The sequence below is a fragment of the Manis pentadactyla genome, chromosome 3, assembly GCF_030020395.1.
Source record: "Manis pentadactyla isolate mManPen7 chromosome 3, mManPen7.hap1, whole genome shotgun sequence".
In the NCBI taxonomy this organism is placed as follows: domain Eukaryota; kingdom Metazoa; phylum Chordata; class Mammalia; order Pholidota; family Manidae; genus Manis; species Manis pentadactyla.
In genome coordinates, this window is record NC_080021.1 from 172,286,961 (window position 1) to 172,309,994 (window position 23,034).

The 23,034-nt window shown below is 33.0% G+C and overlaps 1 protein-coding gene across 6 annotated transcripts in view; it reads left to right on the forward strand.

The window, feature by feature from the left end:
• Nucleotides 1-23,034, forward strand: part of DENND4C (DENN domain containing 4C) — a 120,615-nt gene that overhangs the window by 39,378 nt on the left and 58,203 nt on the right. For all 6 annotated transcript variants that reach the window (XM_036888034.2, XM_036887994.2, XM_036888026.2 and 3 more), the window contains 10 exons: nt 2,599-2,851; nt 3,742-3,811; nt 5,496-5,665; nt 8,125-8,363; nt 10,077-10,143; nt 11,218-11,276; nt 12,145-12,289; nt 15,738-15,913; nt 20,151-20,251; nt 20,581-20,799. In XM_036888034.2, coding sequence (XP_036743929.2) covers nt 2,599-2,851; nt 3,742-3,811; nt 5,496-5,665; nt 8,125-8,363; nt 10,077-10,143; nt 11,218-11,276; nt 12,145-12,289; nt 15,738-15,913; nt 20,151-20,251; nt 20,581-20,799 — 1,499 coding nt within the window. The remainder of the gene's footprint in view (nt 1-2,598; nt 2,852-3,741; nt 3,812-5,495; nt 5,666-8,124; nt 8,364-10,076; nt 10,144-11,217; nt 11,277-12,144; nt 12,290-15,737; nt 15,914-20,150; nt 20,252-20,580; nt 20,800-23,034) is intronic.

The window sequence follows — 23,034 nt, forward strand, 5'->3', positions numbered from 1 at the left end:
ATATTCTCCCATACTGTAGGATGCCGTTTTGTTCTATTGATGGTGTCCTTTGCTGTACAGAAGCTTGTTAGCTTGATATAGTCCCACTTGGTCATTTTTGCTTTTGTTTCCCTTGCCTGGGGAGATATGTTCATGAAGAAGTCACTCGTGTTTATGTCCAAGAGATTTTTGCTTATGTTTTTTCCTAAGAGTTTTATGGTTTCATGACTTACATTTAGGTCTTTGATCCATTTCTAATTTACTTTTGTGTATGGGGTTAGACAGTGATCCAGTTTCATTCTCTTATTTACATGTAGCTGTGCAATTTTGCCAACACCAGCTGTTGAAGAGGCTGTCATTTCCCCATTGTATATCCATGGCTCCTTTATCATATATTAATTGACCATATATGTTTGGGTTAATATCTGGACTCTCTGTTCTGTTCCACTGGTCTGTGGCTCTGTTCTTATGCCAGTACCAAACTGTCTTGATTACTGTGGCTTTGTAGTGGAGTTTGAAGTTGGGAAGTGAAATCCCCCCTCTCAGGATTCCTTTGGCTATTCGTGGTCTTTTGTGGTTCCATCTGAATTTTAGAACTATTTGTTCCAGTTCATTGAATATTTCTATTGGTATTTTGATAGGGAATGCATTGAATCTATAGATTGCTTTGGGCAGGATGGCCATTTTGACAATATTAATTCTTCCTATCCATGAGCACTGGATGTGTTTCCATTTATTGGTATCTTCTTTAATTTCTGTGATGAGTGTCTTGTAGTTTTCAGAGTATAGGTCTTTCACTTCCTTCATTAGGTTTATTCCTAGGTATTTTATTCTTTTTGATGCAACTGTGTATGGAATTGTTTTCCTTATTTCTCTTTCTGCTAGTTCTTCGTTAGTATATAAGAATGCAACAGATTTCTGCATATCAATTTTGTATCCTGCAACTTTACTGAATTCAGTTATTAGTTCAGTAGTTTTGGAGTGTATTCTTTAGGGTTTTTTATGTACAATATCATGTCATCTGCAAATAGTGACAGTTTAACTTCTTTACCAATCTGAATGCCTTTAATTTTTTGTGTTGTCTAATTGCCATGGCTAGGACCTCCAGTACTATGTTGAGTAGAAGTGGGGAGAGTGGGCATCCTTGTCTTGTTCCCGATCTTACAGGAAAGGCTTTGAGCTTCTCGCGTCTTAAGTATGATGTTGGCTGTGGGTTTGTCATATATGGTCTTTGTTATGTTGAGGTACTTGCCTCAACATTTTGTTGAGAGTTTTTATCATGAATGGATGTTGAATTTTGTTGAATGCTTTTTCAGCATCTATGGAGGTGATCATGTGTTTTTTGTCCTTTTTTTGTTGATGTGGTATATGATGTTGATGGATTTTCATATATATTACCATTCTTTCATCCCTGGAATAAATCCTACTTGATCATGATGATGATCTTTTTGTTGTATTTTTGAATTCGATTTGCTAATATTTTGTTTAGTATTTTTGCATCTATGTTCATCAGGGATATTGGTCTGTAATTTTCTTTTTTTGTGGTATCTTTGTCTGGTTTTGGTATTAGAGTGATGTTGGCCTCATAGAATGAGTTTGGAAGTATTCCCTCCTCTTCTACTTTTTGGAAAACTTTAAGGAGGATGGGTATTAGGTCTTCACTAAATGTTTGATAAAATTCAACTGTGTAGCCATGTGATCCAGGGATTTTGTGCTTAGGTAGTTTTTTGATTACCAATTCATTTCATTGCTGGGAATTGTTCTGTTCAGATTTTCTGTGTCTCTCCTTGGTCAGCCTTGGAAGGTTGTATTTTTTTTTTGAAAGTTGTCCTTTTCTTCTAAGTTATTCAGTTTGTTAGCATATAATTTTTCATAGTATTCTCTAATAATTCTTTTTATTTCTATGGTGTCCATAGTGATTTTTCTTTTCTCCTTTCTGATTCTGTTTATGTGTGTAGACTCTCTTTTTTTCTTGATAAGTCTGGCTAGGGGTTTATCTATTTTATTTTCTCAAAGAACCAGCTCCTGCTTTTTGATTCTTTCTATTGCTTTATTTTTCTCGTTTTTATTTATTTCTGCTCTCATCTTTATTATGTCCCTCTGTCTACTGACTTTGGGCTTCATTTGTTCTTTTTCTAGTTTCATTAATTGTATGTTTAGACTGTTCATATGGGATTGTTCTTCTTTTCTGTGGTCAGCGTGTATTAGAGTATACTTCCCTCTTAGCATGGCCTTTGCTGCTTCTAGTCAAAGGGTTTTTAAACGTAAAATTTTGACAGGAATTTTGAAGGAAAATTTTGTGAAAACATCTGAATACTCGGTAAGATTTCTAGGAATTGACTTAAGGATATTTGTAATGTTACCTCTTTCTTATTTCGTGTGTTTCTTTTAATAAGCAAAAAAGGTCATGTTGTTTGATCCTGTTTATATTTCTTAAACTTATATTTTAGCTATTGAAAAATAGTTGTTAAGAGATTTAAAATTTCCAAAGTAGTAATTTTAGTTTCAGTTTGCAATTAAGATTCGGGAAACAGTATTTTTTTCCCATGAATAAAACCAGCATTATCAGAAATGTGTTTACTTATCTAAATATCTATTTCTCCCCTCCCTGCCATGCAGAGTTTTATATGAAGGGAAAGAAAGGCTTATTCCAGGATGTGAAGTGATCCAAGCCACACCCTATGGTCGCTGTGCCAATGTGAATAATAGTTCAACTACTTCACAAAGAATCTTCATCACTTATCGAAGGGCTCCTCCAGTTCGACCCCAGAATTCGTTGGCTGTAACTGATATCTGTGTCATTGTAACCAGTAAAGGAGAAACCCCTCCTCATACTTTCTGCAAAGTTGACAAAAACTTAAATTGTGGAATGGTAAGAGTAAAGTTGTTTCACATGGAAAAAGAAAAAAGATAAAATTTTTGGACTCCTGGATAATTTATTATTGGGCATACAATTTACTTTATATTTTCATGATTGTTTTTACTATTTTTAGCCTAATTTTTATGATTCGTAGTAATTTAAAAAATCCTTAGCTGGCTAATGTTTTAGAATAATTTCAGTTGAAAGAGATACTTAAAGTCAAGGATATTTTTTTTTGGTATATGCTAACATTGCCTATGTTATATTAATATAGAGGTTTTATTAGCTTTTGGGTTTTAGTGGTATCTTAAATGACTACTGAGGGAGACTGTGTTGGGTCTCCCCTTCTATTTATTTATTTTAAATATTGAAGTTTACAGATTTTTTAAAAGGATTCTAATAAAGAAGAAAATTGAACATATACATTTGATTTATAGTTTAATGAGACTAAAGTTTACTATTGGGTCAGGTTTATTTTGAATGTCTTTAGATCCAAACTAATGCTTCCGTAAACACGGTATAAGCAGAGATGGCCAGTGCACCATTGCTGTTAATGAATGCGTCAGAGATAATGACTTCATAGCACCTTGGTGACCTCAGTCTTTCCCTAGCTTGGACTCTATTGCCCACTCCAATTTGTGCTGTGTCTTTTCAAACAGAGGCAATCTCTGGGTGATTATAGGATTCTAAACTTTTTGAAACTGCCTTCACAGCAGTTTAATTTTAGTGGTAATGTTTTTTTACTCCGTTCTTGTAGTGTTCTGAACTTCATGTTTTGCTGGATGTTATACTATATATGTTTTAAGGAGACATCCTGAATAATCAGAATCTTTAGAAGACATTCAATAAAATCTATTTACTTTTACTCTTTTGTCTTTTTAAACCTTATTTATATTTTACAGTGGGGTTCTAGTGTGTTTCTCTGTTATAAGAAGTCTGTGCCTGCTTCTAATGCAATAGCATACAAAGCTGGTAAGTAAATTTTTGAAAAGTCTCTATTACTGTAATTGTTGCACATTAACATTTGGTTGGAAGAGACAGTGTATGCTCTTACATAGATGGAATCATCTACTCGTAAATAATAATTTTAACATGTAAAGGCATAAGTTTTCTTAAATACATTACAGTCTACAAGATATATTGTATAGAAACATATTGTTGATTGAATGGAAACTTACATCCCAAGCAAGCATTTGTGCAACATTCAAGCTTTTAGTTTACAGTAATAGATTTAACAGTTCAGCAAAAAACTGCTCACTCCCTGACCTTTTATATTTTGGCAATAAGAAAGGTGTCAGACTGCATCTTACTTCTTATATTTCCTTCTCTTATCTCTTTGTGTCTGATTTGAAACCACATTTTACTTGCCATGAAAGGTGGACTTGCTTCCTTTTTCCCTTGTTGGCAAAGATTCAGCTGTTTGGAGGAGTGGAGGGCCTGAGAAAGTTTTCTGCCTTGAAGTATTTGAGAAATCTACTGCCACTTTCTTACTGCACAGTAAAGTGCCAAGGGCTGTAAAGATTTAAGGGCTTGTGACTTGTTCATCCTACTGGTATGATGGGACAAAAACTGAAAGTACAGGTACGCTCCAGTTGTAAATAGAAGAAATACTGGAATACTTCTTTGTTAAAAAGATGCAGCATCAATTACGTTTTGATCATGAACAATTTTAGAATAAAGTTTTCCATTAGAGAAGGTAGGTATTTCCAAATCTGAAAAATCTTGATTGTTCTCATAGAGCCATTTTACTAATGAATAAAACCATTTAATTCATAATATGAAAATAAAAGACAGCAAGTAACAGTTCTAAATTTCATGTTCCAATGTGACACTGTTAATATTGCTATAATGTGTTGATTGTAATTTCCTAAAATTTTTTGAGGTGTTGGGGGAGTTGGGAGAAAGAATGTCATTTAAAGAAATAAGCTTTGTGAAAGTATTCAGGTATTAGCTATAAGACTCATATTTTAGAATACAGAGTTTTAGAGACTGAATTTGGACTCAAAATCTATTGATTTTTCAAGTGTTTAATTTAGTAGTAGTCTCATATTAGAGACATTGGAGGCTAATGAGCTGATGCTATATAACTACTTCATTCTGAAGGTGTTTTGTTACATTTCTCACAGTGCCCCCTGCTCCTACTTCCTTGGTCTCATATCTGTACTTTGTTACAGGGGTTTCTGTCCTGTTTACTTTTCATGTTGCATGCCTTTTACATTGTTTCTCTCTCAAGATGAGTTAAGGGGCTCTGATCATTTCTGTTGCCCTGGCATTATTTAGTAACACTTGTCCCTTCCCTGAAGTTTTTGAAGAACATAACTGAAATACTTGGTAAATTTTCTGTATGCTTCTCATCATTCTCTGTAAGATGTTGACAATATGTAGAAGAAAATACATTAAGATTGGTGATCCTGTTGAATAGAGTTTCAACTAGTATATTTAGTACATTTTAATGTTACAATTAACTGTAAGACCATGGTTAAAAATAAATAGTAAATTTGTTACTTTATTTTAATTTCTAATACAGCAAGAGAAAAAAACTCACAAATATTTCCATGAAATTTGCTATTAAAATATCTTATTAATATGTATCAAATATAATTTATGAAAAGCAACTATTTTTTTAAAGTTTTTCATTGTCTCCTTTCTCCAAAAGGTTTAATTTTTAGATATCCAGAAGATGACTATGAGTCATTTCCACTCTCAGAATCCGTACCTCTCTTCTGCCTTCCTATGGGAGCTACTATTGAATGTTGGGATCCGCAAACCAAATACCCACTTCCAGTGTTTTCAACTTTTGTTCTGACAGGTTCTTCTGCTGAAAAGGTATAGTTTTTCCTCTTCTATTATACCTGTTTTATCCATGTTTGTATTCCATAAAAGATTACTGCAAGTTTTATTTCAATGTTAGGATTACTTGGATAGAATGCATTTTGGTTTAAATTTTTAGTAAAATGCCCAAGGTGAGAAGGCAGCATGAAAATTGGTATCAGGATTCTGATATCCCTAGAGCTTCTATAGAAGCAAATATGAAGTCTCTCTGAAAATACACTCCCAAAACCAGACCTTGAAAAGAGATTATTGTATAAGTTAGGAGACATAGATACAACAGGAAGAATTAATAAGACATAATATAAAGCTGAATTAGACCCTCAAGATTTTGAGGTGATGGAATGAAAGATACTATGAATTAAATATTAACTTAAAAGATTCAAGACCTAGTAGAGGGGGTTAAAGTATCAAGGAAAGAACAGAATATTTTGAAAATGAATAGATAGATTGGAAAGAATCAAATGTCTAGAAATGAAAAATAAGGACCTTAAAATTAAAATTCAGTAAATAGTTTAAACAACAGGGAAGACATGCATGAAGGGAGAATTAGTGAAGTACAAGACAGGTTATGTCTTCCAATTTATTTGGCTATTGTGCATAATGAAATGTAGCACAGAAAAAACACAAACCATAAAAGGAGTTTAAAAATACAGAGGATAGAATAGAGGGACCAATAGGTATTTAATGAATTCCAGAAGGAACGACTGGAAAAGAGAGAGGCAGCATTTTAAGAGCCAATGGTTTGTTGAGAGTTTTCCAGGGCTGATGAAAAGTTGAGCCTTCAGATTAAAGATGTGCTCTAAACCTTTAGCAGAAAAAAAAGTAAATATATAAAAATACTCCTTTCATGTTATAGTGAAACCATGGAACACCAAGATGAACAACCAAGAAGAAAATACATATTTTCTTTCAGAGGAACAACTATTAGATTGATGGCTAATTTCTCAACAAAATAATGAGGTTCGGAAGACAAATAATATATTAAAATGAGTAAGCAAAGATAGTTTAAACAGCATGCAGAAAGCACTAGTTGTAGTAAAAAGAATGAGTTATAGGACCTCTCTGGAGTTAAGAAGCATCTTCCACTCAATAGTTAACCATTAAGAAGGTGAAAAAGCAGGCCACAAATAATGAGATATACATCAAGGGTCTTGTATCCAGAATGTATTAAGAGCTTACACAATACCAGCAAGGAGAAGAAGCAACCTTGGGGCCCAGCATTTACACTCCTGAGCATGTCCAAAGAGAAACCAGTGTGTATAGCTCCCAAAAGAAGTGTATGCTTTATGTGTAATAGCCAAACTTGAAAACATGTATTAAGCAGTAATAATGACATAGAATGACAATTTAAAATAACTAAGAGATGGCAAAAATAAACAATGTTAGGAAATAAAAAATAAAACTGCAGATGTAGTAGAAATTTAACAATAGAAAACTTCCTTAGGAAATTTGATAAAATAACCAATTTTATTAAAAAATAAACCTAATCAAAGTTGACTTTTGTGGCTCAAACAAAATATTATGTGTGGCCTTGTTCTACAGGCTGTAAGTTTACAACTATTGTATTAGCAATAATGAAGGTCAAGTACCCAGCAAAGAGTTTAGAACATAGTAAAATATTCTCTTAATGAAGGCCTTATTGGGGTGCTTATGTCCTAGTGCTTGTTAAAAACCTCTGAGATCACTTTAAAATTGTATCTGGGAGTGTTGTATCTGTACAGCCAAGGATTAATGTTCCAGATATATATATAAACTACAGTGATTATGACTCTCCTTCCTTCTTTTTCAACATACACATATATATGTCTAAATAATTTGAAGATTTCTAAAAGTGTCACTATCCTAATTTTAAGAGCACACTAAATATCTGCTTTCCCCACCCATACCTAAAGTCCCTGATAACTTCTGTTCTACTTTCTGTCTCTATGAATTTGCCTATTCTAGCTCCTATAAGTGGAATCATATAATATTTGTCCTTTTGTATCTGACTTATTTCACTTGGCATGTTTCCAAGAATCACCTGTGTTGCAGTATCTATCAGAATTTCATTCCTTTTTAAGGATGAATAACATTCCATCACACATATATAACACATTTTGTTTATCCATTCATCTGTTGATGGACTTTGGGTTGTTTTTATTTTGGCTATTGTGAATAGTACTACCATGGATACTGGTGTACGAGGATCTGAGTCCAATTCTTTTGGGTATATACCTTGGAGTGGAAGTGCTGTATGACATAGTAATTCTTTGCTTAACTCTTGAAGAAGCCACCAAACTGTTTTACACAGAAACTGTACTATTTAAAATTTCCATTAGCAGTGTTGGAGAATTTTCTTTTCATTTATTTGTCATATGCACCTTAAGCAATATTTCTTGTGGAATAAGAGAAAAAGAGAAAATGATTTTTAAAAACAAACTTAAATCTTACAATGGAATTGTGTTACTCTGTAGGTATATGGAGCTGCCATCCAGTTTTATGAACCTTACTCTCGAGAACTTCTGACGGAGAAACAGCTTATGCAGCTGGGCCTGTTGACGCCCGTGGAGAGAAAAATGGTTTCCAAATCCATCAACTCAAACAAATGCATTTGTTTACTCTCACACTGGCCTTTTTTTGAAGCTTTTAGAAAATTTCTCATGTTTATCTACAAACTTTCTGTGTCTGGACCACATCCTCTTCCCATTGAAAAGTATGTATAATGATTTCAGAGATGTCTGGTGGAAAAACTGGATGTATAGATTACATTTCATTGTTTACTGGACTTTAAGCAGCAAAGTTGAAAGGGAAGGAGAGTCATAATCACCCTACTTTTTACTTACTCCCTCCTTCACCTGAATCTTTGACTGTGGAATTAAACATTGACTGTTAAAACTGAAGAGTGGTAGTGAAGATGTCTAAATAATAATCTTTTGAGAATTCATCTGAGGAAGGAACTCATGCATGTTGTATTGGGTGTGTTCTTCCTAATCATTCTCTAGTAACCAAGAGAAAAATAGCTGTTCACACACACAGATACATACACACACACACGCACTGTACAATAGCCATTCAAGTTCTAACTATAAAACATCTCTAAACTGATACAGAAATTAATAAGGGTGAGTTAATTGATATTAAAGTGAGGTTTTAGTTTTAGCGTTGATAGAATTTTATATGTTTGCCCTTTGATTTTTAATGCTCTTTGTCATGAAATCTTCTGTAAGCAAGAAAAATATATATGGAGCCACTGTCTTTTTAGAACCATATCTTTTCACATTTATAGTGGCACATTGACTTTTGTTTATTCTAGTAAATAATTTATGTACCCTGTTAACAAGCCAAGAGGTACTATTAAGAGCTTTTTGGAAATGTGTTACATATATGTATAAACATAGATTTTTCTTACAATTTCAAAAATTTCACATTATAGCAGAAAGAATACCAGTGAAACATACTAGTTTAGTGGATAAGGTGGGTTGCAGTTATTGGTAGGTTTCAAAATGCTGCTCAAAAATCAACTTTAAAAAATGGTACTGTCATGGGTGAATGTAGTAACCACAATGTTGCTCATGTGAAACCTTCATAAGATTGTATATCAATGATAGCTTAATAAAACAAACAAAGAAAGAAACAAAAAGTAGTATTGTGCATAAACTTCTATACCACAGTTTGGTATAGAAATATGGTTTTGACTTTTATGTTTTATTCCTGGAATGCCAGTCTAATGGCTTATAATTCTATATTTAACTTTAAGCTGTAAAATTGTTGGAAGTAAAACTTAATTATAAGTTAACACCCTTTTTGAAAAATTAAGTTTCTGTAAATAGTTTGTGAAAAAGAAAATCAGGATATGTAATTTTTTTCCCTCAGTTGTACTAATACTTTGCATTCTAGTGGCTTCTAAGAGCTCAAAACTTTGGAAAAACTTAAAAAGTATTACTTATAGGTGGAAAAATAGAGAGGGTAAGTGGCTTGCCCCAAGTTACAATAGTAAAATAGCTATTAATTCTATTTAAGTTACACTTAATTTATTACAGATTAAAATCATTTAATTATACATTTAATTATTAGGATTAAATTCTATATTGCAATTCATTATATCATAGATAATTGCTCTCCATGCTGGCACTGATAACCAGGGCAATGAAAACTAGCTTCTTTCATGAAAACTATATTCATGTTACTCTTACTTTCCTGGCAGTAATAGGGAGTATCAATTTTGACTTTCAGTCAGGAAATGCATTGTACATTTCAGAAGTTTAGTGGGATGAGTATATTTATTTACACTAAATTTATTTAGCATAAGTTTTAGGTAAGTGGCTTTGTCAGATCTGAGATGTTATATAATGGTATTTAAGTATTGTTAAAAATCTGTGAAGCATTTTAGAAAAATGATTATTTTTATTTCTAACTTTTTTTCTAGGCACATTTCTCATTTTATGCAAAATATCCCTTTTCCTTCACCACAAAGACCAAGAATTCTTGTACAGGTAATCAAAAAAGAGTATATTTGAGGGGAGCTCTGCATGTGCTCATTCCAGTCATTGCAGAGTGTACTCTGTGGTCCTTTGGATTTGAGGTGGAGCAATACACTTTCATAAAGTTATTGAATTTCCTGTATTTTGTATCCTGTATTTTGAATATCCTTTTGTGTGTACAGAATCGGAATAATTATCCTTGGTTTGGATATGATTATTTTACTGGTCCATGCATGGACTTTATAAAGCTTATTTTAATAATGTAAAACCCATAATTGTGTTATGGGCATTTTTAAAATATTGGTGTGACTAATAAATATTAAATGAGTTTATGATTAGAAGGTGAAAGTAAAATAGTCTGTAATAGTGCTATTCAAACTATGTTAAAGGACCATTTTCTTTTTATCTCTAATTAGTGGCTAACCTGTGTAAGTATACACCTTGTGACATACATAGCTTGTAATGTGACATCAAGTATAGACATGAACAGGGTTGATACTATGTTCAAAGATGTGAGTCCATTGATGACCTACAGTGATCAGCATTGTCAGAGCAGTGTCAGATTGCCAGACAGGTTTCTAAACGGCTTGCTCTCCATTTGTATACTATTTTTTTCTGGACCAATCATAGTTTACAGACTGCCAGTTTGAGTAGCACTGATCCACAGAGGCAAATTATTTAAAAAATTTTTCCTAAGATGTTATTAATGTTATATGTGAAATGGTGGCATTAAGTTAAATATTGTTAAGCTTGAATATATTTGAGTTCAGCAAGTATTAATATATATTAAGCAACTGTCAAGTGCTTACCAGTCTGTAAATAAATTTGAGGCTTTTAAAAAGCAGTTATTTAATTTTTAAATAACTGTATTTAACCACTTAACTGAATCAAAATTTAATTAAATTAATAATTTCATTAAAAAGAACTAATATAATACCCCTTGAGTAAATACAGCTGTTATTTTATATCTTAGTATAATGTTTCCAAAACTGTCAGTCTGCAGATTAAATTAATTTTCACTTTACCTTTGACAATACTTAGGTTTCAAAATTAGCTTGGTTAATTTACCTTTTTTTTTTTTTTAAGCTGTCAGTCCATGATGCGTTAATATTATCACAGCCAGTTTCTACACCTTTACCACTAAGGTAATTAATGGTATCTAAAATGATACATTTGTTCACTTGGAGCAGAATGCTTTAGAACATTTTAATGTTTAGAATAATAAAGTTGTGTTATTTTTACAGACTTTATAAGGGTAGCCTTAATGTCTCTCATTTTATTAGCCGAATGCATGGTGGGCCTGTCTACCATTTTAAAAATGGAACACTTAAAGTTGCCAGATCAATTGAAGGGAATACCTCCTTTTTTCTCTTATCTCCCTTCCCCTTCCCATATCCAGCTCATAAGTAAATGTTCAATGTGAACTGATTTTGACCTCCTAACCTAGCTTCTTTTCATCTGCATCACTAGTGCAGGCTAGCATGATCTCTCACCTGGACTACTCCATTTTTAATCTCAACTGCTACACTTTGGCTTTTGTCTTCCTTCAGTTTTTTATCCACACTGCAGCCAGTGTGTTCCTTTGGAAATGAAAATGTAATTGTGTCATTTCTATTCTGGTATTGCTTTGTTATTCCAATCCTTCCCTTACTATGCTTTAGTCACAGTAGGATTTTTTCAATTTCTTGAACATGACAGAAGCTTTTCCTTGCCTCAGGGCCTTTGCATTTACCCTCCCCTACCCACCCAATCCCAATCCCACTCTGAGCTCAGCTCAAAATTGTTCTTCAGAAAAACTTTTCCTGATAAAAATACACCTTTGTTACCAAAGAGTGAATTTGAATCATTGTTATACTAGCTCATTAAATTTGCTGCTTTTTAAAAAACTAAATCAGATTTGAAATTAACACTGGATTCCCAATCTGTTAATATTTATGAAATGATTTAATAAGCAAATCTTAACATGCTTTGGTGGAATAGTTCATAATCATCTCTTTCTCTCTCTTCTTCCAGTGGAGCCAACTTTAGCACCTTGTTGATGAATCTGGGTCCTGAGAACTGTGCGACACTGCTGCTCTTTGTCTTACTTGAGAGTAAGATTCTGCTGCATTCTCTTAGGCCAGCTGTGTTGACTGGGGTAGCTGAAGCTGTTGTAGCTGTAAGTAAAGGACCTTCTTTTTAGTACAGAATTACTGACAAAGAATTTTTCTCTAAAGGGACATTCCCTTCAACGAAAGTAACTTTGAAATTACCAGTAAAAATTTAACATAACTATAATAGGGTGTCAAAGAGAAATAGTAAGTATAAACAAGAAAAGGTCATTTCTGTTTTGAGAGAAAATTTGAATTTCTAGGTTTTCATATTTAGGGTTCTTCAGAGAATCTACATGATTACATATTAATACAACTTCTGAATGAAGCTTATTGTAGTAAATGTAGTGAAAGTAATGTAGTAAATTGCCTTTGGCCAATTGCAGCTGCCCTAAACTTATATAAATGAATTACACAGTTAATTTCTCCTAATTTTAACTTCTAATCATTGTGAGCCAGTAACATATAGGAAATTGATCGACTGTGAAATAGGATAATGTACAAATGTTTAACTATTGTATAAAACATAAATAAAAGTTAAATCGAGTCTGCCCTGTTTAAAACCATTTAATGGCTTCCCATTACAGTTATAAAGAGGTTTGGTTCATAGTGTAGATTGTTTGATGTTCCATTTCTCTAACTGTATTTTCCATTATAGTTAATATGAAGTATTTAACTCTCTTCCTCTTCCCTTCCCCATTTTAGAATGTAACTATTTAGAAAGTAAGACTCTATGTCTCTATTTTACCCCGGTGTCCTCAGTACTTATCACAGCTAAAAAGCATGGAGTAAGCACTCAATAAATACTTGTTAAATCAACAGATGGGATTTGTTTCTGAGATCTTACTCTGCTCAGAGAAATGCTTCTGGAACTGAAAACAATAAAAAGCAATGTGAGATGGTCTATGGGGGGGGCAAAGATTATTATATAATAATTTCCCAAACCTCCACAGTTGTATGAGAAAGCAGAAGTCATTGTAACATGAAAATTTGCTAATGAACTGACCAGTTTTACAAAGTTCCCACCCAGGTATTCCTTCCTTTAAAGCATTAGTGGTTTTCCATGCCCCTCTCTCAGAATCTTTGTGAAATCTTTGATTGATTTCAGTAATACGTGCAAGAATAGGTGGAAAATGGCAATGTGAAGTTGGAAAGCTTGTGTAAAAAAATCCAAGACAGTGAAGTTTTCGTAACTGATATTGGAGAACTGCCTGATTTACATGCAAAACAATTGATAAATGAAGATTTGTCAGCTAGGCAATTTACCATTTAAAAGAGAGAATATTGAAAAGAATGGTGATAGGATAAATTGTTTAAAAGGAGAGGAATTTGTTTGAATATCAAAGAATATCAAAGAATTGATGGGGCCCCATAACAAAAATTAATGAAACCAATGAGTATTTTTTAAAAAGCGACCTTATTTATGATTACACTGCAGAAATCAAAGGGTGTCATATTTTGCTGTCAGTTAGTTTTATTCTAAAATTGCTACATAATAGCAGGTGTGATGTGCCTTCTGTTGAATGGAGGATAGTCAGTTTTTACTGCAGGAAATCTGAAGTCCTTGCAAGGTCCTGTTTGAGTGGCCCTGTCCGTCTGCTCTCTGATCTAATTTTCCGCTACTCTCCCCCTTGCTCACTCTCCTCCAGTGACACTGGCCTCCTTGCTCTCCAGGAGCATCTTAGGCAGGCCCCATACCTTAAGGTGTTTGTCTGGCTGTTCCTTCTCTTTGAAGCACCTGTGGCTGAGTCCCTTACCTCCTTCAGGTTTCAGCTCAGTTGTCACTTTCTTAATGAGGCCTACCCTCTTTCGCCTTTTTAGTAAGAAAACCTGCTTTTTCTCTCTCCTGTTCTGACCTCTAATTCCCTTTGCTGGCTTAACTTTTTCTTTTTTTCCATGGCACTTAAGTTTTCCTGACATGGGATATATGTTACTTTTTCTGTCTCTTGGTGCTAGACCAGCTGTTGGCAAACTATGGCCCGGAAGTCAAATCCTGCCTGCCCATAAACTTCTACTGGAACATAGTCCTTTTAGTTACATGTTGCTTGTGACTGCTTTCATGCATGAAGACAGGGTTAAGTATTTGTGACTGTGGGTAAAATTATAACATTTCCAGAATAACTCTCCTGGCTTTTTAGTACATATGCATATTGATAGGCGTTCAGTGGTTGAAAGAAGTATGGCTTTAGTGCATTTGCATCATTCCTCAGAGATAGAGAGAAGTTCATCTCCATATCACTGGATAATTACCTGGACAATGGAGGGCTTATCTGTACCTGAGAGGTGAGGGGGAGGGCTGGTTTTGGCTTCTGTTGGAGCAGGAAAGAGAGAAATGGCCCAGACTGCATTTTGTGAGCAATAAATGGGTTTTAAACTTTATTTCTCCCTTTGACTAATTTCTGTTTTTAGAGGTATTTTGCCCCGGGATTTCCTCTCCCTGGACTTACAGTGACAGACACAATACGGCTCACAAGGCCTTAAATATTTCCTGTCTTTTATGGAAAAAGTCTGCTGACTCTTATGCTAGACAGTAACTCGTGAGGGTAGGGATCTTTGTTTTATTCACCCCATCATCTAGAACAGTGCTTGGCATGTATAAGAGCCCACATTATTGCAAAGTAAATAAATGATTGAAGACCAAATCCCAATTCCTGAATAACCATCTGGGATAACTGGCAGAGGTAGTAAATGCTATAGGTATATTTCTTTGGGGGTGAGTGATTGAAGTAGAAGCTAAGATTTGAACTAGGCCTTGAAAGATAGCAAGGATTTTGTGATAGAGGAAAAATTTCATCAGTGATTAAAGTTTTAATATTAGCTGATTATTAAATTTTTAATCCAGTTTTTTACTTATCATAACTTGTGTTTTTTTTTTTTTTAAAAGCACATATGGTACAATTAAGGTAGAGCTTTGTAAAGGAAAGCTGGTAAAGATTCTTGAGGTATGTTTTATATTGACTAGTATTTTTAAGATGCCAAGCTTCACTGAAGTTGGATCATTTTATGTTCATGTGAGAAGTCAGGAAATTTTTGTGTTGAAATTTTCAATTAACTATTAACGATTCCCAAGAGATAATTAAAATGTTGTTTTAGGTTTTGGTGTTCTTAGCTGGATTTCAGTCAAAGGTTATTTTGAGAATTGGTAAATGGATGAAACATAAGAATTAAAGATCATGAGTTTGTTTTATAATTTTTAGGGGCAATTTTTTCATTCTTTGACTTTTTCCATAAAATGGGAATGTGGGTTTTATATAGGCATTAGCAGTGTTAACATGAAAGAGCTGTTAGCATTTTTATTGTGCTTGTGATCATTGTCATGCTTAAAGATCTTAATCACATTGTTTCATAGTATTGATTTGTAATATTTTATAGTCATTTAGTTTTTAGAATGAAATTTAAGGTAAAAGAAACTAGACTGAACTGCTTTTTAATGGTCCCTTTCAGGAATATTAGTTAATTACATAATTTTCTCTGCAAATTAAAAATTTGGTTAATTTTTTAAAACTTTTTTCCTAGATGATCTTCCCATTTCAGTGGCAATGCCCATATATTCCCCTTTGCCCTCTTTCTCTGGCGGCAATGCTCAGTGCACCTTTACCCTTTATAGTTGGAGTTGATTCAAGGTATTTTGATCTTCATGACCCACCACAAGATGTTGTTTGCATTGACTTGGATACAAACACGTTATATGTGTAAGTTGATTCTTTTTATATTATCTCCTGTTTATATTTTTTTCCCATAATGTAGTTACAGCTCATTGAAAGCATATAGAAGTATGCTATTTTTAAAAGTTGTTAGTAAGCCTTCATCTTTAATACAATGATTCTCAACCATGGCAGATACCAGAATCTTGGACGCCTGTGTGGTTTGAAAAAGAACGTGTTCAGTATTTTTTTTTTCACTGTTTTATGTGTTTTATTCCCGGATCCATTTAGGGAAATGCTATTTTTGTAGCAAATTATGTATTTCATCCAGGTTTTCACTATCTGTACATGGAGTCAAGCCAAGTTGTAGCTTGTGAGTCTTAATTTGTTTATTTGTTGTTACTTGTCCCTTTATTTCTTATTTTGTTGGTTTCTTCCCTTTTTAAAAATTAGGTTAGCCAACATTTTATATATGTTGTTTTTTATTCTTTTCTTCAGTGGCCCTGATCTTTATTATATGTTGTTTTTTATTCTTTTCTTCAGTGGCCCTGATCTTTATTTATTAGTTCTTGCATTTAAAAAAGTATTTATTTCTGCTTTTAGCTCTATGAATTCCTTTCTGCTTTCTTTTGATTTCTTTTGTAGTACTTTTTCTGACTTTTTGAGTTGAATGTTCTCATTTATTAATATAATGATTTTTTCTTATTTTTGTATCATTAAAATACAATTACATGAGCAACATTGTGGTTACTAGATTCCTGTGTTCAGTATTTTAATAGTTTATATTTGGATAATAATGTTAATGGTGGGCAGGAAATATTTATATTTATCAAAACAGAACATGGATTTCAAAAAAATGCAAAATGCCTTTCAGAGCCCAGGGATGATATGCTTTCCAGGTTTAATTCAAAAATCCATGTGTAAACTTTTAAAAAATGGGTTTTCCTGTTTGACTTAATGAGAGTACAGGATATAACTATGCTGTTTCCTCAGTTGTCAAGATCTGAATTTTACAAGGATCTATTTTATTATATAGAAATTGATATTAAAAATTGTCATAGCTTGTATTTACTGGAGGCAGTAAGTATATATAGCAGTGGAGTAACAGAAAGGGCAGTAAATACTGAAAATTCCCTAGTGCTGGTGCCAACTTCAGGTCCTTGAGTGACTTTATTCTCTACTGTTTGAGATTGGCAGAAAGTGAGTAAGAATTTGGGGTCACAGCAGCAGAATTGGTTGGGAAAATACTACAGTGAACTAAAGGAGTAACTTAAGGAAGGAAGAAAACATTTGCTGTCATTAAAAAAATAATTTTGAAATGGGTCTGCTGTTGTATTTTGAAATCACATTGTGGTAGCTCTTTACTATGTATATTTAGATTTACTTACAGCCTGGAAATAATGAATCACTTGTATACACTAAATATTTTTTGTAGCACACATTTTGTTATTTATCAACTATTATGACTGAAAAAACAATTGTTTCAGGGCTATACACATTGTGATGCTTTTTGAAATGATTATGAAGTTGTAAATCAGATGCTTACTTACTAATCTGAACAAAATAATATTATGGACATTATTTTGCTCAGTTTTAAATAACTTCTGTAAAATAGCTGTTGATTAAAACGTTGTTTATAAACTTTGAATTCTTTATTCAGTTGAACTTTAATTATGAAATGTTCTAGATATCCAAGAATTACAGAAAATAATATAAACAACTACCCTATATCCACCACCCAGATTAAGAAATAGAGTATTATCAGTCAGTTTAAACCCCTGGATAGTCCTCTGCAGCATATTTTGCTCCTTGTTAACCATTATCTTGAATTTGGTGTCTTTCACTTATGTTTAGAAACACTTATTATATATGCTTTTGTTTAAATGGTATTTTGTTTTACATGCTTTAAAATTTTTTTGTTTCTGTGACTTGTTTTTTTAGTAGGCATTCTTTATGAGATTCACCCATGCTAATATTGGAGCTCTACTTCATTTTCATTGTCAGTTGATGGATATTCCATTGTCCTTAGAGTATCACAATTTTTTACAAAGCTACTCTGATCATTATTGTGCATATTTCTTTGAGTACAGAGGCAAGAATTCCTCTGAAACATATACCTAGAAGAGCCAATGTTGGTTGGTAGGCATAAGCTAATGTCACATTACTCTTCCAAGTTTACCTCCTCTTCAGCAGCAAATGAGAGTTCTCTTTGTTTAGTATCTTTGCCAATACCTGCTATGGTCTGATTTAAAAATTTTTGCTGATTTGATAGTAATGGTATCTTACTGTGGCCTTAATCCACAACTCCCTAATTAGTAGCAAATGGGTCATTTTAATTTCTATTGCCCTTCAGTTTTCTCTTCTGTGAATGGGTTTTTCTTATTTTGGTCTTTTCTCTTCAAGCTGTTTTACTTTTCTTTTGATTTGTATGAATTCCTTATATAATCTGGAATTAATTCTTGATCTTTTATATGCAATGTAGATAGCTTCTCCCACTGCCTTGCCTTTTCTTCCTATTTATGATGCCTTTTGATGAACAGAAGCTTATTTTAATTGATCAAATGTATCAGTTTCTGTTTATGGGTTGCTGGTTTTGGTTCTTATATATAAAATCCTCTGCCTGGAGGTCATGAAATACTATCCTGGATATTCTTAAAGTTGTAAGGTTTTACCTTTCTTATTTAGGTCTGTTATTCACCTAAGCTTGATATTGGTGTATGATATGATAGAGATACCATTTTTTTTAACATGAGTAAATAATTGTCTCATAGGACTATTTATTAAATGGTCAGTTCATCTCTTCCCCACTGGTTTTCAGTGCAACACCATTACGTAACAACTGTCTGGATATGTATCATGCTTATTATTTTGTTCCTTTGATCTGTTTTAGCCTCTTTCCAGTATTACACTATCTTAATGATTTTAAAATTAAGTCATCTGTAACATGGGTGAACCTTGAAAACATAATGCTGAAAGACCTTATATGGTCCCATTCATAAGGAATGGAATGTCCAAGGCAAATACATAGAGACAGAAAGTAGATGAGTGGTTGCCTTGGGATGGGGGGTGTGGTGGAATTTAGGGTTGATGACTGTGGTGGTAGGGGGTTTCTCTTTATGGTGATGAAAATATTCTAAAATTTATTGTGGTGGTCATTACGGAACTCTGTGACTGTACCGGAAACCAGCAAATTGTATAATTCAGGTGGGTGAATTGTATGGAATGTGAATTATATCTCAATAAAGTTGTTAAAAAAAAAGTTGTGCTGTGAGATGGCAAGTCCATTTACTCCTGTTCTTCAAAATTATTTTGACTATATTTGGTCCTTTGCTTTTCCATATAAATTTTAATATCAACTTGTTAAGTTCCACACAGAATTATGTTGTGATTTTTGTTAGAATTCTATTGAATTTGTAGATTAATTTGGGGTAAATGACATCTTTTTGACTTAAAGTCTCTCTACCGTTGAATGTGGTATTTTACTTCATAGATCTTTTTATAGTTTTTTCAATAAACCTTGCAGTTTTCTGCAAATCATGCATGTCTTTGTTAGGCTTATTTATTTTGTTAGACTGCATTGAGATGATGCATGTCCTTTTTTAGTCTTGTTTATTCCTAAGTAAATTACAGCTTTTATTACTACTGTAAATGGTATTTTAAATTACATTTTCTACTTGTTGGCAGCTGAGGTATAGAAATGTTACTGATTTTTCGTAGTGGTCTGCTGCTCAGTAATGAGTTGAAGTCTCTTATTTTAATTTGTAAATATCCTTCAGTTTTTCTGGCTATACATAATCATATCATCTACAATCCTTATGTGTTTTTAAACTTCTTGTCTTAATTCTCTGGCTAGGGTCTTAGTGTAATGTTGGGTAGTAGTAGTCATAACTGATACCTTCTCTTGTTCTTAATTTCAAAGGGAATGCTTTGAGCAGTTATCATTAAGTATGATTATTGTTTCAAGGCAAGATTGACATCCATCCAGCCTAAGTACTATTTTTGTAAATGAAACTTCATTGGAAGATAGCTAACGCTAATTCATTTACCTATGGTCTAAGGCTGCTTTCATGCTACAATGGTACATTTGAGTAGTTATGATAGAGGCCCTATGCTCCTCAAAGCATAAAATATTTACTGTATGACCCTTTATAGAAAAGGTTTTCCATCCTCACTCTAGGGTTTTGGTTGCTTAATAATAAATTAAGAAACTTTCCTTCTACTTCTAGATTGAAGTTTTTAAGTAGAAACAGATTACAACAGATTTTATTATGTTTTTATTTAACAGATCAGATGAAAAGAAGAACATGAACTGGAAGCAGCTTCCCAAAAAGCCATGTAAAAATCTGCTTAGCACTTTGAAGAAATTGTATCCCCAACTATCTTCAGGTAAATGTGAGGAAAAAGGAATGTTTTTAAGGAAAGACTGTATATGAGAAAATTCTTCTTAAATTTAGACATAGTTTTGCTCTACTTGAAGGAAGTCTCATTACAAAACAAAACTCCAATAATAAATTAATATTGTGGTTTTTGAGCATGTTTACTGTGCCCCTGTCTGCTTGAGTCTCCTCTTAGTCCTTGCCAGTGATCCTCTTACATTGATGAAGAGAGGAATTTCAGGAGGTTACAGGCTTTATTTTGACAATTTCTTAATTTTTCAATCATTATATGTATAATATATGTTAATGTCATTTTTCTCTTCTTATTTGATTTGTCAGTTCACCGAAAAACTCAAGAAGGTTCAGCAATTGAGATGACTCCAATTGAAGCAGATTTCTCCTGGCAAAAGAAGATGACACAACTTGAGATGGAAATTCAAGAGGCATTTTTGCGCTTTATGGCATCCATTTTAAAAGGATATAGGACATATCTCAGACCAATCACAGAGGCACCTTCAAATAAGGCCACAGCTGCTGATTCATTGTTTGACCGACAGGGTAAGTGGCATTGAAAATACAATTTTTATTGAAATAAAAATTAGTTTCTGTTTGGTATTGCTACCAAGAAATATTCATTATAAAAGTTTATAAATTTAAATTAAAATATAATGAATTTCTGTGTATTTGTAATCTAGCGGTATGAGTAGAATTTCTTTTAACTCTTATACCTTTTTTTTTTTTACTGAGAAATCTGAAACTGGAGGTCTTTGATATGAAAAGTCAAAGATGTTGCTTATATTTTCAGTACTATGGATCAGTTATCTTAGTAGAACCTAGCTGGTGATTTGCTGTTAGGTGTTCCTTAGTTTTGTGTAATTGTTGAATTTATATACTCTTAGCTTTATAGCATTCCCTAACAATCAGTTTTTGGAGTAAAGCTACGAGTTACTAAAAGTTTTTGAAAAATATATTCTTATTTACAAGAGAAAACACTATACTTGTTTTTGTTAGTATTCATTATCTTAGGGAATTGTAAAGATTTTGTTGCTATTGAGATCTTAGCACATATATGTAGTAGCAACCTTTTATTTATTACTATTACTATTACTATTAATATATTACTAATATTACTATACATTACTATTTATATAAAAATTATTTTACATTTCTGTACTTCTACCTAGCAATTAACTTTAAAAAATCTCTGTTTTCCCAATAATCCTTTGTCTTACCATTTCTGCTTTGGGATAACTTATGTATCAAATATTTAGTCACTTACTAGTTATTATGTAGGGATATAAAGAAAAAAAAATTTAGCTCTATGGGATACTAAATGGAAAATAATCTGAAAAGTTTTTAAAAATAGAACAAATTTTAAAGAAAACAAAATTTTATACACTTAATCATTCAATGAGAAGTTCTAAAAATTCAGAAAAAGGGAACATTCTTCCAGCTGAGTATTTTGGAAGACTTAATGGAAGAATATGATTTTGAAGAATGGGTAGAATTTAGATAAATGGAAATGAGTTGGAAAGACTTTCTAAAAAATAAAAGGTATTAAAAGTCAAATCTGTATTAGAATTTTTACTTCACTGTTTAAAAAGCCTTCCTGAGGTTCTGTTTTTTCTTTGATAAAATGATGATGATACCTACTGCATGCATGGTTGTGAAGATAAAATGAGAAAATGTATGTGAAACAGCTAGTAACAGTACTTTACAATACTCATGATGTAACAACTGTTACCATTAGTGGTAATAACAGAATGGAAGGACCCTCAAGAACAAGTCCTGCATGTATTTGCCAGGGCTGCCATAACAAAGCACCATAGATTGGTGACTTAAACTATGAAAACCCATTTTCTCACAGTTCTAGAGGCTAGTAGTCTGAGATCAGTGTGTTGGCAGGATTGGTTCCTCAGAGGCCTCTCCTTGCCTTGCAGATGGCTGTCTCTTCCATGTCTTCACATGCTCTTCCTTTGTGTAAATCTGTGTCCACATTTCTTTTTCTTATAAGGACACCAATCATATTAGAGCCCACCCTAATTACTACCACCCTAATTACTTAAAGACCTATATGCAAATACAGTCACATTTTGAAATACCGGAGTCAGGATTTTAACATAAAAATTTTCATTGGAGGGGTGGATACAATTCAGCTGATAATAGCATGTTTGGGAAAAAAGATTAAATGGTACAATTTGACCAAAGTAAGAACTTTGGAGGTATAGAAGATAAGGCTGAAAGTAAGATTAGAGCTCAGATTATAGGTAGTCTTAAATTCCTGACTGAGACTGTGGAGCTTGTCTAATGAGCAGTAGCAAGTCATTCATTCACTTTCCCTCTCTCATGTAAGAAAGTGGCATTACTAATGTAATTTGGAAAGTTAGATATTTAGTTGGTTTTAGAGGCCTAAGGTTTTTGTTGTTAAGAGGGTAGCATTTGGTCTGAGGGAGGAAACAGACATTTGACAGTAAAATAACACAAATACTAATTATATTTTACTGGGTCTGAGGGAGCAAACAGACATTTGACAGTAAAATAACACAGATACTAATTATATTTTACTAAGTGTGTTAAGAAGAAACATATTGGTTACAGTCAGAGAACAAGATCAGGGAAAGGTTCCCTGAAGAAATAACAGTTAAGCTTGGGCATGAAAAATGAATGGGAATTAGCTACAGATTTTGGGTTGACTTTTTATTAGGGATGCTTTAACAGATGTATATGAAAGCAGAGAGAATAATACAATGTACCTTCATGTAGCTGCCAGCTTTCATCTATCTTCAGTTTACG